This window comes from Vulpes vulpes, chromosome 12, assembly GCF_048418805.1.
Source record: "Vulpes vulpes isolate BD-2025 chromosome 12, VulVul3, whole genome shotgun sequence".
NCBI classification, from domain to species: Eukaryota; Metazoa; Chordata; class Mammalia; order Carnivora; family Canidae; genus Vulpes; species Vulpes vulpes.
Genome location: NC_132791.1, coordinates 129,841,401 through 129,860,845, shown reverse-complemented (window position 1 = coordinate 129,860,845; position 19,445 = coordinate 129,841,401). Strand labels below are relative to the sequence as shown.

The following is a 19,445-nucleotide window of genomic DNA, read 5'->3' as shown; positions in this document are numbered from 1 at the left end:
AAGATCTATAAAGAACTTAATAAACTCAACACCAAAGAAACAAATAATCCAATCATGAAATGGACAAAAGACATGAAGAGAACTCTCACAGAGGAAGACATAGACATGGCCAACACAACACGCACATGAGAAAATGCTCTGCATCACTTACCATCAGGGAAATACAAATCAAAACCACAATGAGATACCACCTCACACCAGTGAGAATGGGGAAATTAACAAGGCAGGAAACCACAAATGTTGGAGAGGATGTGGAGAAAAGGGAACCCTCTTGCACTGTTGGTGGGAATGTGAACTGGTGCAGCCACTCTGGAAAACTGTGTGGAGGTTCCTCAAAGAGTTAAAAATAGACCTGCCCTACGACCCAGCAATTGCACTGTTGGGGATTTACCCCAAAGATTCAGATGCAATGAAACGCCGGGACACCTGCACCCCGATGTTTCAAGCAGCAATGTCTACAATAGCCAGACTGTGGAAGGAGCCTCGATGTCCATCGAAAGATGAATGGATAAAGAAGATGTGGTTTCTGTATACAATGGAATATTACTTAGCCATTAGAAGTGACAAATGCCCACCATTTGCTTCAACGTGGATGGAACTGGAGGGTATTATGCTGAGTGAAATGAGTCAATCGGAGAAGGACAAACATTATATGTTCTCATTCATTTGGGGAATATAAATAATAGTGAAAGGGAGTAGAAGGGAAGGGAGAAGAAATGGGTAGGAAATATCAGAAAGGGAGACAGAACGTAAAGACTCCTAACTCTGGGAAATGAACTAGGGGTGGTGGAAGGAGAGGAGGGCGGGGGGTGGGGGTGAATGGGTGACGGGCGCTGAGGGGGGCACTTGACGGGATGAGCACTGGGTGTTATTCTGTATGTTGGCAAATTGAACACCAATAAAAAAAATAAATTTATTAAAAAAAAACACAAAAAAAACAAAAACAAAAACAAATTGCCTCTGTAAGTCATTACTAATTTACCTCTCTGAAGTTTAGTTTCCTCCTTTAAATTGGCTATAATAAAGGATTTTTGTGAAGATCAAAATTGGGTAGTGTATTAAAGTATTTTTGCATACCATAAAATATGCACATCTGGGGGAGGGAAATTCATCTGCTGTCCCCCTTCTTCCTGCCTTCTGTCTCGTTAGGGGAATCATCAGTGTGTGTTGTGAGGCACTCATTTGTGTCTGGCCTTAGTTTTGCTCCTCATCATGTTTTTGAGGTACCTACAACTACATTTTATGCCTTTTTCTTGCTGAGTAGTATTCTGTTGTTTGAATAGACCAGTTTATTCACTCACCTGTTGTTGGGCATTTGGGTTGTTTTCAATTTTTGACTAGGAAAAACTATTCTGTTGTATAGGAGAATTAACATAATTCTGATATGTTATAGTATGTATTATGAGGTACATATTAAACACTGTGGGAACTCTGTATCTTATTTAATAATTACATCTTCAATCTTTTTGTATTTTAATTTTTCTCTTATAGGTATTAACAGTGTGTGCTTTGATGAAGAATCAAAACATATAACTGCAATGAAGTCTTTAGAGGGAGAAGTTGTACCTTTTAAAAATAAAATTCTTTTGTCTAATAATGTAGAGGTAAGTGATTCTTTTTTCAGGTATAAAAATAAAAAGAATGAACTGTATGAACTTTGTATCAAAAACAATTTAGTAAATTTTTAGGGTTAACTTAGGCCTTTTAGGAAACTGCTCATATCTTAAAATGATCTGTTAGGTTCAGAATGATTTGATATTGAAGAGATTGTGAATTTTTAGTCTTTGGAAGGCAACATGTAATTATGAAAAGAACCTTTGCTTTGGAATTGTAAAGCCTAGATATTAATCTCAGCTCCTCAACTTATTAGCTATATGACTTAGAATCACAGCTTTCTTATCTGTAAAATATCCAATTTACTGCCCATCTTACTATCTATTACAAAGACTGTCTATGGAAGATGAAATGAGATGACTGCCTTTAAGTGCATTAGATAGTGTTTGGGGCATATGTGTTCAATAGGTACTTGTATAAAATGGTTCATTTCAGGAGATGGAATTATAATTTCTTATTGACTCTCATACTCTCAAAATGTGTTGTGTATGATTTTATATAAGATGATTTAGGTGAACAAGTAAGTTTACAACTCATGCATTTATAGGGCTACTATTGATTATTTGGTCCCGGAGCCCTGGAAATGATCCATCAAAGACCTAAAACAACTGTACAGTTACAGCCAGACAGCAGGAGGTTGTATCGCACTGAAGTGTAATTTTCACGTACCAGAATGATCTTCCAGCCAACAGTTGGGGCCCATGCCTTATCATACACATATCTATACAATTTAGCAAAATTTCTGTTCCTCGGTAGGCCTCATCATTTTATTAGAAGTTCATCACATAAGTCAGGTGATTGAAAGCACAAATTTATTAAGTAGCTTCTATGTTTGTGTTTGGTGAAGAGTTTGATTGTTTTGTTGTTGTTTGCTTTTCTTGTGGTTTTGTTGGAACCAGATGAGGGGAGAGAGGAAGAGCATAGGTTTTGGCAGTTGGTCTGGAGCAGCTTTGCCAGCAGAGGAAAATTGGAAGCTGGCTGGGATTAGTAGAGCAGGTGTCTGTGGCCTTGCTCAGAAAGGTTCTCATTGCCTTACCTCCTTGGCTTTTGAGCTAGGTAGTTGAAGTTCGTGTTGTTTGTATACTGGAAAGTGCTCTAAAGGTGAAAAAGTCTAGAACTTAGAGTTTAAATTATGATGAAAAGCTATTTAACGTTGTAGGTTTTGCACTTATATTTTATTGCATATCTAGAGTCTTTTAAAATTCTGATTAATAAATATTCATTGCTATTTTTATCAGTTATTATTATGTTAACTTCAGTTAACTTTATTATTTTATCTATAATAAAGTGAAAGATGTATTATTTTGACCTTGAAACAAAATTAACGATGCAGCTTAGCTTCCCAAATAATAGAACTCACCCTAATAAAGCAATCCCTTCTTGCTTTGAGGCTTTCTGAATGTGAGCTCACCAGGATAGCATGAGCCCAGAGACTGAGCCAGTCACTGTGACTCTGATTCATCAGCCTGGCTATCTATTTGATTTCTTATAATGTTGAAATGAAGGATCTCTTTACTCGTATCATGTTCATTTGTAGAGATGATGACAGTGATAGCTAACTATACATTTATGAATTTTCACACTTAACTATCACCCCAAGAGGTGAAAAAGTTGTGTTCCTCAAATTATTTAAATCCTTTATATATTTATTTTTAAATATTTTATTTATTTGAAGAGAGAGCATGAACAAGGGGAGATACAGAGGGAGAGGGAGAAACAGACTCCCTGCTGAGCAGGGAGTCCAATATAGGGCTGGATCCCAGGATCCTGAGATCATGACCTCAGCCAAAGGCAGATGCTTCACCAACTGAACCACCAAGGTGCCCTTCATTAATAAAATACATTGCTGTATGTTGTATAACACATTTTGGGACTAGGAGAGTCAATAAGAAATTATAATCCCATCTCTTGAAATCAGTGGAGTCAGTCCATAGTGTTGATTTGTTTTATGACTTATGTATAGTATTATTTTTATTTTTAAAGATTTATTTTGAGAGATAGAGGGAGAGCACGTGATTGCGTGGGAGAGGCAGAGGGAGAGAATCACAGACTCCTACTGAGTGACGAGCCTATGCGAGGTTCCATCTCAAAACCCACGAGATTATGACCTGAGCCAGAAACAAGAGTCAGATGCTTAACTGAGCCCTTCATGTGCCCTTTGTGTATATTATTTTTCATTTTATTTTCAGACCTGGTTAAATGATTTAGCCTTGGAAATGAAGCAAACGTTGAAACAGTTGTTGTTAGAATGTGTTACTGCTGGACGAAGTTGTCAGGGTTCCATCGACCCCTCATTATTCCCTTCACAGGTAAGAGGGCTTATATCTGGAATGTAGGTAGGCCTGGTTCTGTGGGAAGATCCCTGACCTGGAGGCAGGCAGGCTCAGACAGCTGGCATCTTGGTTCTCTCCCTGATTAGCATTTAATACTGACCAAGTGCTTAGCTTCTGGGTCTGTGTTCCTGCAACTGTTGTAAAATGTGGTGGAAGGATGGCACGATAGTGAAATTCTCTTCTATAGCTCTGTGAGTTTGCTGTAATTTAGATGCTTTCAAGGGAAAGTATCTGAGATGAAGGCCACTCAGGCCAGTGAGGGATGAAAGGGGGGGGCTTCCTGTTCTACATAAGTGCATGCTTGGTGGGAAGTCTGGGGACCTGCATTCCCATGCCTCCCTCTTGAGAGTCCTGGAGCCCACAAGAGGTTGGTGCTGGCAGGAGGTTAGCAGGATGTAGAGGCAGGGCACTGACCTGGGAGGGGGCAGGGAAGCTGAGGACTAGTTTGCACAGTGGGGTATGGACTTCCCGCAGCTCAGCATTCATGGAACCCACACCAGAAACACCCTACTGTGGATGCGTAGCTTACAGAATGTGTTTCAGATGTCAGCCAAGTGTAGTGGTCAGACTTGTGTTAAGTATCCTGCCTTGTTTGGGATTTGTTTCGCTGCTGGTTGAGGTAATGGACATCAGGGACATAGGTTCTTAGGGATTGTAAAGGCAGGCATTTGAGGTGTTCTGTGATCTCTCACAGGAAGATCTACTTGACTGCTCGAGGTTATATGCTTTCCAGATTAAACCATTCAGTAGCTATTGGAACAAGTTTTATATTGGTTCTTTTAAAGCTTGAGAAGTTAGAACACTTTAATATTTTAGTTTCTTAGCCATTGTATTATTCATATCATTTGCATCTTCTAGCATTTTGAATCAAACTTTGTTTTAAAAATTCTTGTTAAGCTCCTAAAGAAATTAAGAGTAATCATCAATGCACAATAATGCCAGTGCAGTCAGAGGTAAGCTGCTTTATTACTTCTGGAAATGTTCCCTATTCCTGTCAACTTCCAGGTAGGATTTCAGTGAACTTAGAACAAAAGACAAAATATTACAAAATGTCCAGAGGGAAGCATTGCAGAGCGATTGACTGGGGAAATGACAGTTGTATCAGGAGATGCATGTGGAGCTACAGGCAGTGGAGGGAAGCTGCTGGATCTGAGCCCTGCAACCAACCTTGGGACCTGCAAGCAGCTAGCTGAAATCAGGGACTACAGAACATAGCAGTAGTTCATTGTCTCCATAAAAACATGAACTATGAAAAGTAGTAGTTCATTGTCAACCAAAACACAGTTCTAGTGTCTTAGCAGTTAATGCTAAGAAAAATTATCTCAGGAGCGTTCATGTAAGGGGACTGAATAGTATCCCTGGCTGCATGAACATCTGGTGCAAGTTATTGCTGACTGTTCATTCAGGATTCTAGAGGCAGGTTTGTAAGGACCAGAATAATGTAGAAAAAGAACTTTCTCATCTGGGAATGAGATAGCATACTGAATGGAAAGAGACTGACAGATCTTGGTTCAGATCTGCTTTTGTCCGTATACTCTGAGCAATTCTTGTAGGCACCTAGTTAAGAAGCTATAGTGGTATGTTCATTGCCAACTTATTTTAAAATGTTAAATTGTAAAATGTTTGCAAAGCACTGTTAATGACTGCTGGATTTTAGGTTAATTTTAGGTTAATAATATTAGCACCTGTCCAGAAATTATAATGGTAGTGTGACTTGAGAATTAGCCAGAATGTATTTTGACTACTGTTTCTGTTAGCCTCTCACAGAAATTGTATAGCAGACTGTTAAAAACTGAGATTATCAATGTGCATTTATAATGTAGAAATCCAGTAGTATTGCCTGAAAGGACACTCACACATAGGAGTATTAGTTTGGAGGTAGCAAGTGAACATTTTGATCTGAAAATTAAAGAGCAAAAGGTTTTTTTTTTTTTTGAAAAAGCAGAGAGATGGATCTACTTAAATGCTTCCCATATACTTGATGAAAGAGACTGGCGAATTTGTCCCACAAATTATGGGAGATGACTTTGCCTTGGAAAGAGTTTCTCTTCTTTTAAAGAAAATTTAATGCTACTTTATACAATGATATACATACAGTGTTTTTGATAATGTATTAATACAATGTCTTTAGTTAGATCAAGACAGCAGCTTAGCCTGCTGTGCAAAGTTATAAAATATGTACAAAGATAACTGAATTAATCTGATAAGTAGAGGCATTTGATGATATTCATCTGGCTGCTGAAAAATACATATCAGAAAAAAAATATCCCATAGTAATTGATCAGTAGGTTTAGTAGTTTTATATGATTATGTCTTTAGTTTTCTTTCTTTTTTTTTTTTTTTTTAAGATTTATTTATTCATGAGAAACACACAGGCAGAGGGAGAAGCAGACTCCCCATGGTGAGCTTGATGCCAGACTTGATCGCAGGATCATGACCTGAGCCAAAGGCAGACGCTCAACTACTGAGCCACCCAGGCATGCCCCTTGTGTCTTTAAAGGAGGATATTGGTTTTCTGCATTCATCTAAGAACTCTATTAAACTATTTTTTTAAAGATTTTATTTATTTATTCATGAGACACACACACACACACACACACACACACACACACAGAGAGAGAGAGAGGCAGAGACACAGGCGGAGGGAGAAGCAGGCTCCATGCAGGGAGCCTGATGTGGGACTCGATCCCAAGACCCCAAGATCATACCCTGGGCTGAAGGCAGGTGCTAAACCGCTGAGCCACCCGGGCTGCCCTATTAAACTATTTTATAAGTTTTTAAAGGCTAGTGTTTATATGTGTAATGGCTTTATCAGTAGCTGTGCTAGATTGGTACTATAGTAGAAAGCCTTTCAAGCAGTGTTAACATTTCATGTTTTATGTAAATATGAGAATATCTCTCCTTAACTAAAGCTAGTTTCTGTTTATGGGCATTAGACTGAAGGATTAAGACAGAGCTTAATTTAAGATAAATTTGGAATTTTGAAATTTTAGACTTCAGTGGTATCCTAAGATTATTTTGGAATGCTAGAATATTACCCTTTTACTAAATAGAGTACATCATATGCTGATACCTTTGCATTCTTGAAAAGCCATTTATAAAGAAGAGAGTCAGGAGGAGAAAGTACAAAGCCTCTTAGGTTACAGTGAGCTTGGTGGGATCTAGAACCAGAAACTAGATGTGGAGGCGAGTAGTATGAGTTCTTAGCAAGCTTGGCTGTACCACATATTCTGATAGAGATCCAGTACACAACTCGAAATCTAGAAAAAGGTATCTTTCCTTAAGTTTATGAACAATTTTTAGTAAATTTACCTTTTAAAAATAACTTTTTTCTTTATTCATTAGATACTATGTTTGGCAGAGCAGATTAAATTCACTGAAGATGTAGAAAATGCTATCAAAGACCATAGTCTTCATCAGATTGAAACACAGCTGGTGACGAAGCTTGAGTACTATACCAGCATTGATACAAGTTCTGAGGATCCAGGGAACACTGGTATGAAAAATGTTCTCTTTTCTGTTTGCTTTGGGATTATTTGAACTTTTTCTTGTTATTCTGTCTTAATTTACCTATTGTATTTTGACTATATCAACCAGTTACCTATTTTGGAGGTTAGCTTAGGAATTACAATATGCCTGCTTTCATATTGTACTTAGAATCAGTAATTTATTACTTTAGACAAATGTAGACACGCTACCACTGTACAGGTTTCTTTATCTTCTTCTATGTAGCTGCTGTCTTCTATGTCACACTTGAATGCACTGAAAACTCTGAGATTGCATTTTTGCCTTCAGCCATCAAACATAATTTAATAGGCTTGTGAGGAGCAGTCTGCTCTGTTTACCTGGATGCTTACCATTTCTGTTCCCCTTCATTTTGATACTCCCACTTCCCTGCTGTTTGTTGGAAGAACGTCCTAAAGTGCTGCTTTTTTTTTTTTTTGTTTTTTTAAAGACTTTATTCGAGAGAGAGTGAATGAATGAGTAGTGGGGAGGGACAGAGAGGGAAGGAGGAACAGACTTCCTGCTGAGTGGGGAGCCTGATAGAGGGCTCCTTCCATCCCAGGATCCTGAGATCATGACCTTAGCTGAAGGCAGAAGCTTCACCGACTGCACACCCCAAGTGCCTCCAGCACTTCTTTTAGAGCCGGGTTGCTGACTGTGAATTCCTTCCTACAGGTTGCCTTCATCTGAGAATGTCTTTATTTCCCCTTCACTGTCTTAAGTATGTTTTTGGTTCTTTGTATATCGGATGATGTGGGAGCGTATCTTGGACATTTTGAATATTGTATTATGAGTATTGGGTCTTGTTTAAATCCTTCCAATAATGTTGATGTTTTCTGTTAGCATTGATCCTGTTGGGTTCCGGCTTCAGGTTCCAGCCAGCCTTCCTGGGTTGTGGTTCTGGTGTCAGTTCTCTTGTAAAAGTCATTGAGTAATGTGCAGGATTGTCAAGGTTACACCACTGATTACATTTCAGTAATATAATGAAATCCCCTTCACGTGTGTGCCATCTAGTGGCCAGCTCTGAGAGTCTTTGGTTTGATGGTAGGTGGAAAGCTTCAAGGCTTGAGGGGGAGCCCAGGGAGGGAGAGCCCTTTGTGCCCATGCTCCTTCCAGGACACTGTAGTTTGCTTGGGTTCCTGTCCTGTTCTCCTGGCCAGAATGCTGCCTCTCATGGGCTCTACTCTTATGCTTGCTTTCCATGCTGGTGCCTGTGTCTCGGACTGGCTGATGGGAGAGAGCGGGCAGGGTTTGTCCTACCCTCTTGGGACCCCACGGTCTCTGATTGCAGAGGAAGGTTCACTTCCCTCTGGGTTTTAGGCACCTCTGGGTCTCTCCTGCTGAAGCTGTGGCTCCCAGGACTCTCCGTTTCTGCTCCTCACACCTGAGCTACGGGCCTCACCAGGAGCTGACTGCATGGGTCTGGCCATCCAGCTGCACAGACTCCCACTCTAGGGAACAGGAGAACAAAAACAGAACAAGGGGGCACTTCTTATTCAGATCTTCCCCAACTTGTCTGATATTTTTGCTTGCCAGACTCCTAAATAGCACTCAAGTACATGTGGTCCATGTTTTACACTTGTGTTCGGGGAGAAACAGGCTGCAGGAACCGGAACCCTTCTCTCACTGAATTTTGTTTTGTTTTTGTTTTTGTTTTTGGGTTCTCACTGAATTTTGATACTTTCATTTTCATATACAAAATTCTTATTTCCTACCAGTGGATTTGACATATTTTGATTTGTAGGATTTATATTACTGTATAATTCAAATGTATTATGAAATTACCATTTAAATACATTAAAAAATCTGTGCATATATAATAAATAAGTCCCAAGCTAACATTTTCTCCAAATATTTTAATTTGCATACAGAGTCTGGCATTCTGGAACTTAAGCTCAAAGCACTGATTCTTGATATTATTCATAATATTGATGTGGTGAAGCAGCTAAACCAAGTTCAGGTTCATACAACTGATGACTGGACCTGGAAAAAACAAGTCCGATTTTATATGAAAAGTGATCACACATGTTACGTACAAATGGTGGATTCTGAACTTCAGTATACTTATGAGTATCAGGTAGGATTGGTAGCAAAAGTGTTTTATTTTTTCCAGTTGAAATGATTTATTTTAAAGGAAATTTGCTATTGGTTGACAGAATTATTTTTATTTTAGTTGTAACTTTTAAGAACTTTTTTCTGTGTGACTGTCTTCTATTTCATCATAACTAAGAAGATGTTATATCAGAGAAATACTTATAGAAAGTTACAACAATGGCAGTATTGTACTAAATTCTGTGAATGTTCCTTTTTTTAGAGTAATGTTTAATGCAGCTCTCTGTGATCCAGGGAGAATGGAATACGGCCGCTGTCTGGCCCATGCCTCCTCGCTCATGGTCAAGCTTGGTACCACTGCAACCACGCCCAAAGATGCTTGCTCAGTGTTCTCAGTTTGCGAGATGAGACTTTTCAAACAAATAACCTAGCTCATGTAACCTGTTTTCAAAAATTCTGACTGCATCCTCTGTGCCTTGTCCCATCATAATGAGTCAGTCATCAGAATGTTAGACGATTATGTTGATAAAGTGTATTTTGAGACCGAAATCTGTCTACCTAAATTAAGGAAAAACTATGAACTGTAGCTGGAATTGGAGTCTATTTTCCCTAAAACTTATAAATTCAAATAGTTCTCAAAATTTCTATTAATTTCATAAGGAATTTTTTCAAAATAATTACATTTGAGTCTCCAAAATGGTTCTGATATACAAAGATCATAAGATGCAGGAAATTAATTTATGTGAATTTTTAAATACAAGATTGTTGTATAAGATAGTTTTGGATTTCTTAGCCTTAGTAGCCCATCTTTGTACCATTATTAAGAACTTGAGAGACTATTTGGAAAACCTTACGATATGTCAATTGAGGACGGAGTAAACTACATGCTTGCTGTTAACAAAGTTTAATTTCAGTTTGTGCTTTAACAAGTTTCTTCCACTAAAAACATATTGTAGATATTTTTCTGGTTAACAGCTTTAACTTTTTTGTTGCCTTTTTAGCTTTTTAAATAGCCGCACAACCACATGTTTGTGAGGTTGAATAAAGCACAAATATTGAAACTTTATGTTCCCCTCATGTAGGGCAATGCTCCCAAGCTGGTTTACACGCCGCTGACAGACAAGTGCTACCTGACTCTCACGCAAGCCATGAAGATGGGCCTCGGGGGGAACCCTTATGGGCCAGCTGGAACCGGGAAAACTGAATCTGTGAAGGCCTTAGGCGGACTTTTGGGAAGACAAGTTCTAGTTTTCAACTGTGATGAGGTAGAATGCGTAATTATCAACTATGTAATCGTGTGTGAGTTTAGATTAGTATTTGTGTACTTAAAATTGAAATACCCTATTTCAAAGTCACATTATTTTTGAGTCACTTGAAAACAGAATTTGTTTTATATGAACAGTGAGATGGAGAGATGTTGCAGAGAGGATAGTCTCAGAACTTTTCTAAAGGGAACTAGTGCAAATAATTTTGAATACAGAATGGAGGATTATATTAGAGGGTAGAAATTTTTTTTTTTTAATTAGTTTCAGAGGTAGAGGCCAGTGATTTATCATTTGTGTGTAACACCCAGTGTTACTCACATCACGTGCCTGTCCCCTTATTACCCTGTCTCCCCTCCCACCTGCCCTCCAACGACCCTCAGTTTGTTTCCCAGAGTTCACTCATATGTGGAATTTAAGAAACAAATGAACATAGGGGAAGGGAAGGAAAATGTTTTTTTAGTAAGGATAATAGTGAACAGAAAAGAGAAAAAAATTCATTTTGCAATTATCATTTTCTAAACATTTTGTGTCGAATGTGTATTTCAACTTAAAGAATAACTAAAACAAAATCTCGTATCTATTTAGTTCTGTTACTGTTTTTTTTTTTCTGTGTACTGTTTAGAACATTTTTACATCAATTGTTTTGTTTATTCTTTGAAACCACCCTGCAGAGGGTAGCTATTTAATCTGTACTTAAAAGAGAGCAAAAGAGGCAGAGATGGGTGAAATTACCTTATCTGTAAATGTCAAAGTATTAATTTATTATTAGGGATCTTAATTATTTTTTAACGGATATAATTTTTGCTGTTATTTTTTAGGGCATTGATGTGAAATCAATGGGACGAATTTTTGTTGGTTTAGTGAAGTGTGGGGCCTGGGGCTGTTTTGATGAATTCAATAGACTGGAAGAATCTGTATTGTCAGCAGTGTCTATGCAGATCCAGACAATTCAGGATGCTTTGAAGAATCATAGAACTGTGTGTGAACTGCTTGGCAAGGAGGTACGGGATATGTTGGGAATTGAAAAAAATCAGATATGTTTTACAACTTTGCATTCCTCAGGCAAATACTTGTATTTTTCCTGGCACCCCTATGTGTGACCTATGTGTTCAGCCTTTGTACCTGTGAATTGTGTAAAGTTTCTCACCCGGTTTTGGTCTGACTTTACCGTTCACTGTCAGACTTTCAGTACTGAATAATTCATTTATAATGACAGCTGCTAACCTGTCCTGGGCACTTACTCTGTGCTGGCTGCTTCCGGGGATTGTCGCTGGTACTCATGGTCTTTCGATGTAGGTACTGTTGTGTTTTCCACTTTGTAGATAAGGAAAGCAGAATAAGTAGTGGGCTGGGAACTGAACTGGGTTGGTTCCATTCTGAAGCTTGTGTTTTTGATCACTGTTCTGTATGAGTCTGACAACATGAGCACTTAACTCTGTTTCTGGTCCCTACTTTTCCTCATCAGAGATACGTACCCATATCATGAGAACTTGAACTTATTTGTAGAAAGTGTGGGCTTCCCTATAGAAGGTATCATGTTGAAAACACTGAAAGTTAAAAGAAGTGTGAAACGATCTTATAATCCATAATAGCGTTTTCACAGGATAGGTTTTTCAGGGGAGGGCAGGGAAGTAAGATCAATTATGAATTATTAACCTGTTATTTACATGATGCTTAACCTCTTTATAAAGAAAAGAGAAACTGATAAGCTTTTACTTTTCTGCCATCAACATTAACTTTTCTTACACACTGAGGTTTTCCCTCTCCTTCTCTGACAAGGAGGGGTTTTTTCTCCCAAGTCAGCACTAAGCTTTCTGCTTCTGCTCTGCGATCTCCTCCCAGGGACCTTGTCTTTGTTAGGCCCTCTGTTACAGTTTCAGCCTTTTCTACCTGTTCTTCATTGGCTTTTAAATGTAATCACATCTTTTCCTTTTTAATGACATATGACGTCAGATGAAATAATATTATAATATTTGGTATAATTAAAACATAAGCAAACCTTCCCTTCACTTGTCTTTCCAGCCATTTCTCTTTCTCCTTTCCTACCTTTATAGTCAGATTTTTTTTTCTTCTTTTTTCTTTTTTTCTCTAGGTACTTAATTGCACACTCTGACTTGGCTCAAAGTGTGCTGTTGAAAGTGCTCCTACTGGGTGCTCTTGTGATGGTCTGCTCTTCCTGTTAAAGCATTAATCACACTGTGCTTGCCTGTAGACTGGAAGCTCCAGAAGAGCATAAATTCTTCGTGACTTCAGGTCACAGTTGCGTTGTCTCTGTGTACCCAGCAAAGAGCCTGATACATGGAGGCGTTTTGTAAGCACAGACAGAAATAGATGCTCAAAATTCCTGCCTTGTAGGACTGATATAAGGGACCTTTGTAAATATTGTTCCTAAGGGAGTTATTGTATATTCAGTAGGGAGATGCATAGCTCGTTAGCAGTTATCTTTTGCCAAGGTGTGTAGAAATATGTACAGTAAAATATATATTGTCTATTATCTGTTAAAATATTTACCTACAGTTAAAATATTTGCTGCCTATATTTCAAATTAACATTTCAGGTAGAAATAAATTCCAATTCTGGAATTTTTATCACTATGAATCCTGCTGGAAAAGGTTATGGAGGAAGACAAAAGTTGCCTGACAATCTGAAACAGCTTTTCCGGCCAGTAGCCATGTCTCGTCCAGACAATGAGCTTATTGCAGAAGTTATTCTGTATTCAGAAGGCTTCAAAGATGCCAAAGTCTTGGGCAGAAAATTGGTAGCTATCTTCAATCTATCCAGGTGAGTTTTCCTCTCTTAAATATTCTTATGTTTTTGGTTCCAATGATTGTTTATGGATTACTGACCTATTTACCTGTTCAGTGATTTTTATATTGGGGATTATATTGTACTTAAGGTATTGATAGGGAAGATCTTAGTTTGAGTAATAAAACATCTGACTCAGAACGATTTATCTTCCTTAAATGCTATTAATTTGATCTCCCTTCTTTTCTGCAAAGTATTTTTATTGAGGTGCTCCAGCTAAATGATGTTAATTGAAAGGATTTATCAGCAGGAACTTCAAAACCTCTTGTTCTTTGGAGGGAATCTTCCACGATTTTTCTTATGTCTTATTTCTAGTAATAGCAATGGACCGTTAGGTTCTTTTGGTTCTTTGGGTGACCTAGAATTCCGGTTCCTATTAAGAGCTGATGAGAGCTGCAGTGCCAGAAACTGAAAGCCAGATGGATTGATTGAATAGTTGAGGGATAACAGGTGCTTGTCATTTAGTGTCTTCAGGAAGGTCATCAGCCAGGTCATGACAGTTAGCTCTGATCCTTGGGAGTCCTCTTTCTTCAGTGTTTTACTGGAGAAATCATATTCCATGATTGTGTCCTTTACAGGAATTAGTGAACTATCAGCACTGCTTTCTATGTGTCTGTGGTTATATTCTGCATTTTAAGTAGAGTGATAAAAATAATTTCTGTCTGATGCTTTGCAATTTCCGTGTCTGTTTAAGGGAACTTTTGACGCCTCAGCAACATTATGACTGGGGTCTGCGAGCCTTGAAGACAGTTCTTAGAGGAAGTGGAGGCCTTCTTAGGCAGCTGAAGAAAACTGGCATGAAACAGAATGGTAGGATTTGTTATTCAGATACAATCTTGTTTTTTAAAATACACTTTAACTTAGAACAGGTTTAGATTTATAGAGAAGTTATAAATACAGATGGTGTTTGAATCCCTGGCCTTTAATTTCTCCTGTTGTTTACATCTTCTGTTAGAATGCTACATTTGTCACAGCTAGTGGACCAATATTGATGCTATGTTTAACTGAAGTCCGTACTCTATTCACATTTTCCCTGGTTCTTACCCAATGTCCTATCATAACTTTTACATGTGTGTTAAATACTAAACAGTTGTGATAGATAGAGGAATAGTGTAGCCTGCTCCTCCTCAATCTTTGGTGTTAATAGAAACATTAGATTTAGAAATAGAAAATAGAAACATTTCTCCATTAGAATCACCAAGAGCCTTATTAAAGCACCAATGTTGACCCTTGGGCCCCAGTTTCTATAGGTTCTGAAGCAGAGCCTGAGAGTGTCTTTCGTCTGAGAACAAGAGCCATAGAAATGTATAGGAATTTTCTCTTTCCAAGAGCTAGTATACCAAGCAAAATTACCCTTTAAATTTTTTTTTTAAGATTACAAAAAATACTGTAGAATAACTGTAGAATAATTAACTGTAGAATAATTTTGGATTTAAAGTTACAAAGATGGTATTCCCATTGTTTCCTCTTATTTGCTGCGGTACAGTTGTCAAACCTAGGAAACTGAGGTTAATAGATTAATATTACTATTAACCTCCAGACTTCATTTGGATTTCACCTGTTTTATCGTTAATGGCCCATGTTCTGGTCTAGGATCAAGGCCAGGGTGCCTCATTGCATTTACTTGTGTGTCCATACTCTCCTGGGCTCTGTGACACTTTCTCAGTCCGTTTGTGTTGTTTCCATGACCCTTACAATCTTCAGGGGTACAGGTCACATGTCATGTAGACTCTTCCTCAGTCTGGGTTCTGTCGTGATGTTTCTTGCATGATGAAACTGGATTCTGAACATTTAGAAAGAACACCAGAGAGGTGAAGGGCCGGTCTTAGCATGTTGTATCAGTGGGTGCATAATGACCACGTGACATCACTGGTGATATTCACCTTTATCTATTATTTTGGTATTATCTTAGTATTATTTTAGTATTTGCCAGGTTTCTCTGCTGTAATAACAACTGTATAGTTACTGTTTTCCTCTTTTCCTACTATCCTTTTTGGAAGCTGGTTACTAAATGTAGCTCACCTTCAAAGTAGGCAGGCAAGGATTAAGCTCCATTTCTTAGAGGGAGGAATATCTGCAAACATTATTTGAAACTCTTCTGTTAAATAAGATTTGTATCTTCTTCCCTATTTATGTGTTTATCGAATGATCTATTCAGATCAGACTCATGATATGTTATTATATTTTTAACACCTTTTCCCCCCATTTGTATAAAATAAATGATTCTCCCACCCATGGATGTGTGCCTTTATGAAAGGCCAAATATTCAATTCTTTAGATTACTATTAAAAACTAATTTAGGGGCACCTGGATGGCTCAGTTGTGTCCAACTCTTGATTTCGGCTCAGGTCATGATCTCAGGGTCCTGGGATCAAGCTCCAGTTCAGCTCTGTGCTCAGTAGGGAGTCTACTTAAGATTCTTTCCCTCTGGCCCTCCCCTTACTTAAGTGCCCTCTCTCTTTCAGTTAAAGTAAATCCCCCCCCCAAAAAAAAAACCCCACAAAAAAACAAAACTAAGTTAAAACACTGAAAATAAGTCAGCATAGAAAAATATCCTGTGAAATTATCTGTTCAGACTTTTTTTTTTCTTCAAGATTTTATTTATTTATTTGAGAGAGATCACAGAGGGAGAGGGAGAAGCAGACTTCCCACTGAGCTGGGAGCCCGATGTGGGGCTTGATCCCAGGACCCTGAGATCATGACCTGAGCTGAACACAGATGCTTCACTGACTGAGCTGCCCAAGTGTCCCTCTATTTGGATTTTAAATGATCAAAGTATACATCTTAAAAAGGGAATCTGCTTTAGCTCTGTTGGCATACGCCAGGGAAGATAGTCATTTGGTGCTTTAGCTCTGTTAGCATATACCAGAGAAGATAGTCATTTGGTGAGTTACTTAAATTACTGCCTCTGGTGATTTTTAAGAAATATTGAGACCATACCTGTAGTCATTAAAGATGGCTTATTAATGCTTGAAATAAACTCTATTGTGGCCATACCTTCACTACACGTGCTTAAACATGGAAATATTCAGCAATTATAGAAAAATACCAGACTAAAGATAGTTCTGGCCTTCAAAAACACATCTTTCAGTTGCTATTTAATATCTGTAAAAAACTAAGAATCTTGTAATGATACTAGTATTTATATTTGGTTTAGAGATGAGTTTATAAAACACTTCTGAGCAGGTTTGAGTTTTTTTTATTAATCGAAGTCTAGGAACTCTGGACTCAAATTCTATGGAAAGGAGTGCAGAACTGTACATAGGGATCCATATTTCTCAGCCGTCAAAAGAAAGTAAGGCAAGCTTGTCCATTCACATGGTAGCACGTGGTTTGAAATGTTGCTAAATTCTAGCACATCATTTAATGACTGGTAAGACATATCATGGTACTTGAAAACTGTACAGCCATTAAAGCTTTCTAAAGTCAGTAACTAATAATCTTAAAATGAAACTTTTTCTCCAGTTGATGAAAGTCATATTGTGGTACAAGCACTGAGGCTTAATACAATGTCCAAGTTTACATTTGCTGATTGCTTGAGGTTTGATGCACTGATTAAAGATGTGTTTCCCGGGATTGACTTTAAAGAAGTGGAATATGGCGAACTGAGTTCTGCACTGCAGCAAGTCTTCGAGGAGGCCAATTATGAAATCATTCCCAATCAGGTAACCATCGAGAACACTTTATAATAGGGGTGGCTGAGGGAGTTAAGCATCTGACTCTTGGTTTCAGCTCACGTTATGATCTCAGGGTTGTGAGATTGAGCCCTGTGTTGGGCTTTGTGCTCAGTGCGGAGTCTGCTTGAGATTCTGTCTCCCTCTCTTCCTCTGGCCTCCCTGCTCCCCCAAGAAAGAAAAGTTTATCCACTAATGTTTAAATAACTTTTTTATAATCTTACAGAGACTCTAGTGGAGTGCTGTACTGTCCAAAAGGTAGCCATTAATTACATGTGGCCATCTAAATTTAAATGTAAAGAAATTAAAATTACATTTAAAAATCAAGTTCCTGGGACACTTGGGTGGCTCAGTGGGTTAAGCATCCAACTCTTGGTTTTGGTCATGATCTCAGGGTCATGAGATCAAGCCCTGAATTGGGTTCGATACTCTGTACAGAGTCTGCTGCTCCCCTTTGCCTCTCCCCCCACATGTGTGCTCTCTCTCTCTCAAATAAATTTTTTAAAAAGAATATACTGACCCTTTCTCCTAGTTAATTTCTTATTAACTATTTTTATCTTTTATCTTTCCATTTAAATCTCACTTACTCAGGGAAGCCTTCCCTGATCTTTGAGTCCAGATGGGGTTTCCTTGCTGTGTTTTCATTACTTTACTTACATGTACTTATTAATGCTTAATCTTATATGTGACTAGTACTGATCTTTGCCCACCAGATAAGAGTGTTCATGGAAGGTGGAACTCATGTCTATTTTTGCTTATCATTTTATTCCTAGTGCATGTTACAGAGCCTTGCCCATAATAGATCCATCATATATGTTTTTGATAATTGATTACATATGATTGTTTGACTTTGACAATTTCTTAGGAGAAATTCTTTTTAGTAGCCTTTTTTTTTTTTAATGTACCACAAGTACATGTTCAAAGATGAACATTTTCCCTCAGGTTTTTTTTTTTGTTTGTTTTTTGAGAGATACAGGATATAAATGCATGAATCAACAAGTGAATAATATGTTATATGTGAATTAATAAAGAAAAATGATGTACATATTGTCAAATGACTTGGAAAGTATACTTGTTTCTTTTAAAGAAATATTGGGGTTAAATATTACAGTGTAAATATGCTTGGATTTATTTAGGTATTATTTTGTTTAAGGCTGTATCTTTCACTGAAGAAATCAGAGGCTTTCGTTTTATATGTTTGGAATAGAACAACTGTTACAGAAGGAGAAGAGAACTGTGTTTGATTATAGACCATAATATACATGTTTGTTTTCTACTAGATCAAGAAGGCCTTGGAATTGTACGAACAGTTACGCCAAAGAATGGGCGTTGTCATTGTTGGTCCAAGCGGTGCTGGGAAGTCAACCCTGTGGAGGATGTTAAGGGCGGCACTGTGTAGGACTGGCAGAGTGGTCAAGCAGTATACCATGAACCCCAAAGCTATGCCGAGACACCAGCTGTTAGGCCATATTGACATGGATACGAGGGAATGGTCTGATGGCGTTTTGACAAATAGTGCTCGGCAAGTAGTTCGAGAACCTCAAGGTTGGTCTGTGTTTTGTGCCTCATTACTTTACTTAATAACCTTTAGAGGATGATGGAACTTATCTCTAATGTGTCCTTAAGCCTCATACGTGACCATAAACTGCCTTGTAAATGATGTGCATTGATATTTTACTTTAGAGGGGCCCAAGATGTGCTATCATTTTGGTCTCTACTATATGGGAACTTCTATTATAATAGAAACAAAGTGATCTGGGTAAATTGTAATTCACAATGAGATTAATTTACTGAAAATATAGGAACTCTTTGCTGGTGATATTGTAGTGCCTCATAAAGAAGATGACATTTTCTATGGGGTTAAAATTGTGTGTCTGAATAGTTTTAACTCATGAGTCGGAATACAGTAGTTTGAGTAATTTTGAAAATTTAAGTCATAAAACAGTAGTCTTCTTGGTCTCAGTTTTTTGGCTTGGTGTTTAAAGGGATTTTTGGCCAGAATCTGAGAAGACTTCCTACTTTTTATTAGGTCACAATTAATAGTTGTTTTTCTAAGCCAGTGAGTGAAAGGTTTAGAGCTCTAAGACACGGGAAAATTTTTCATTTTGAGATCCCAGTTCTGTGTACTTGTGGACGGACCAGTTTGGCATTACCACATGGCATATGAGTGAGTCTTCAGCTGCTTGAGCCAGGATTGC

The 19,445-nt window shown here is 38.0% G+C and overlaps 1 protein-coding gene across 12 annotated transcripts in view; it reads left to right on the top strand.

Annotated features, from left to right (window-relative positions):
* The window catches only part of DYNC2H1 (dynein cytoplasmic 2 heavy chain 1), a 339,344-nt gene that overhangs the window by 48,262 nt on the left and 271,637 nt on the right, over positions 1–19,445 (top strand). For all 12 annotated transcript variants that reach the window (XR_011995854.1, XR_011995852.1, XR_011995853.1 and 9 more), the window contains exons 29-38: positions 1,492–1,604; positions 3,804–3,923; positions 7,293–7,443; positions 9,323–9,528; positions 10,586–10,768; positions 11,587–11,769; positions 13,326–13,549; positions 14,268–14,383; positions 17,039–17,238; positions 18,528–18,792. Coding sequence is in view for 8 of the 12 variants with exons in the window: in XM_072729934.1 (XP_072586035.1) it covers positions 1,492–1,604; positions 3,804–3,923; positions 7,293–7,443; positions 9,323–9,528; positions 10,586–10,768; positions 11,587–11,769; positions 13,326–13,549; positions 14,268–14,383; positions 17,039–17,238; positions 18,528–18,792 (1,761 nt within the window). In the remaining 4 variants the exon portion in view is untranslated. The remainder of the gene's footprint in view (positions 1–1,491; positions 1,605–3,803; positions 3,924–7,292; positions 7,444–9,322; positions 9,529–10,585; positions 10,769–11,586; positions 11,770–13,325; positions 13,550–14,267; positions 14,384–17,038; positions 17,239–18,527; positions 18,793–19,445) is intronic.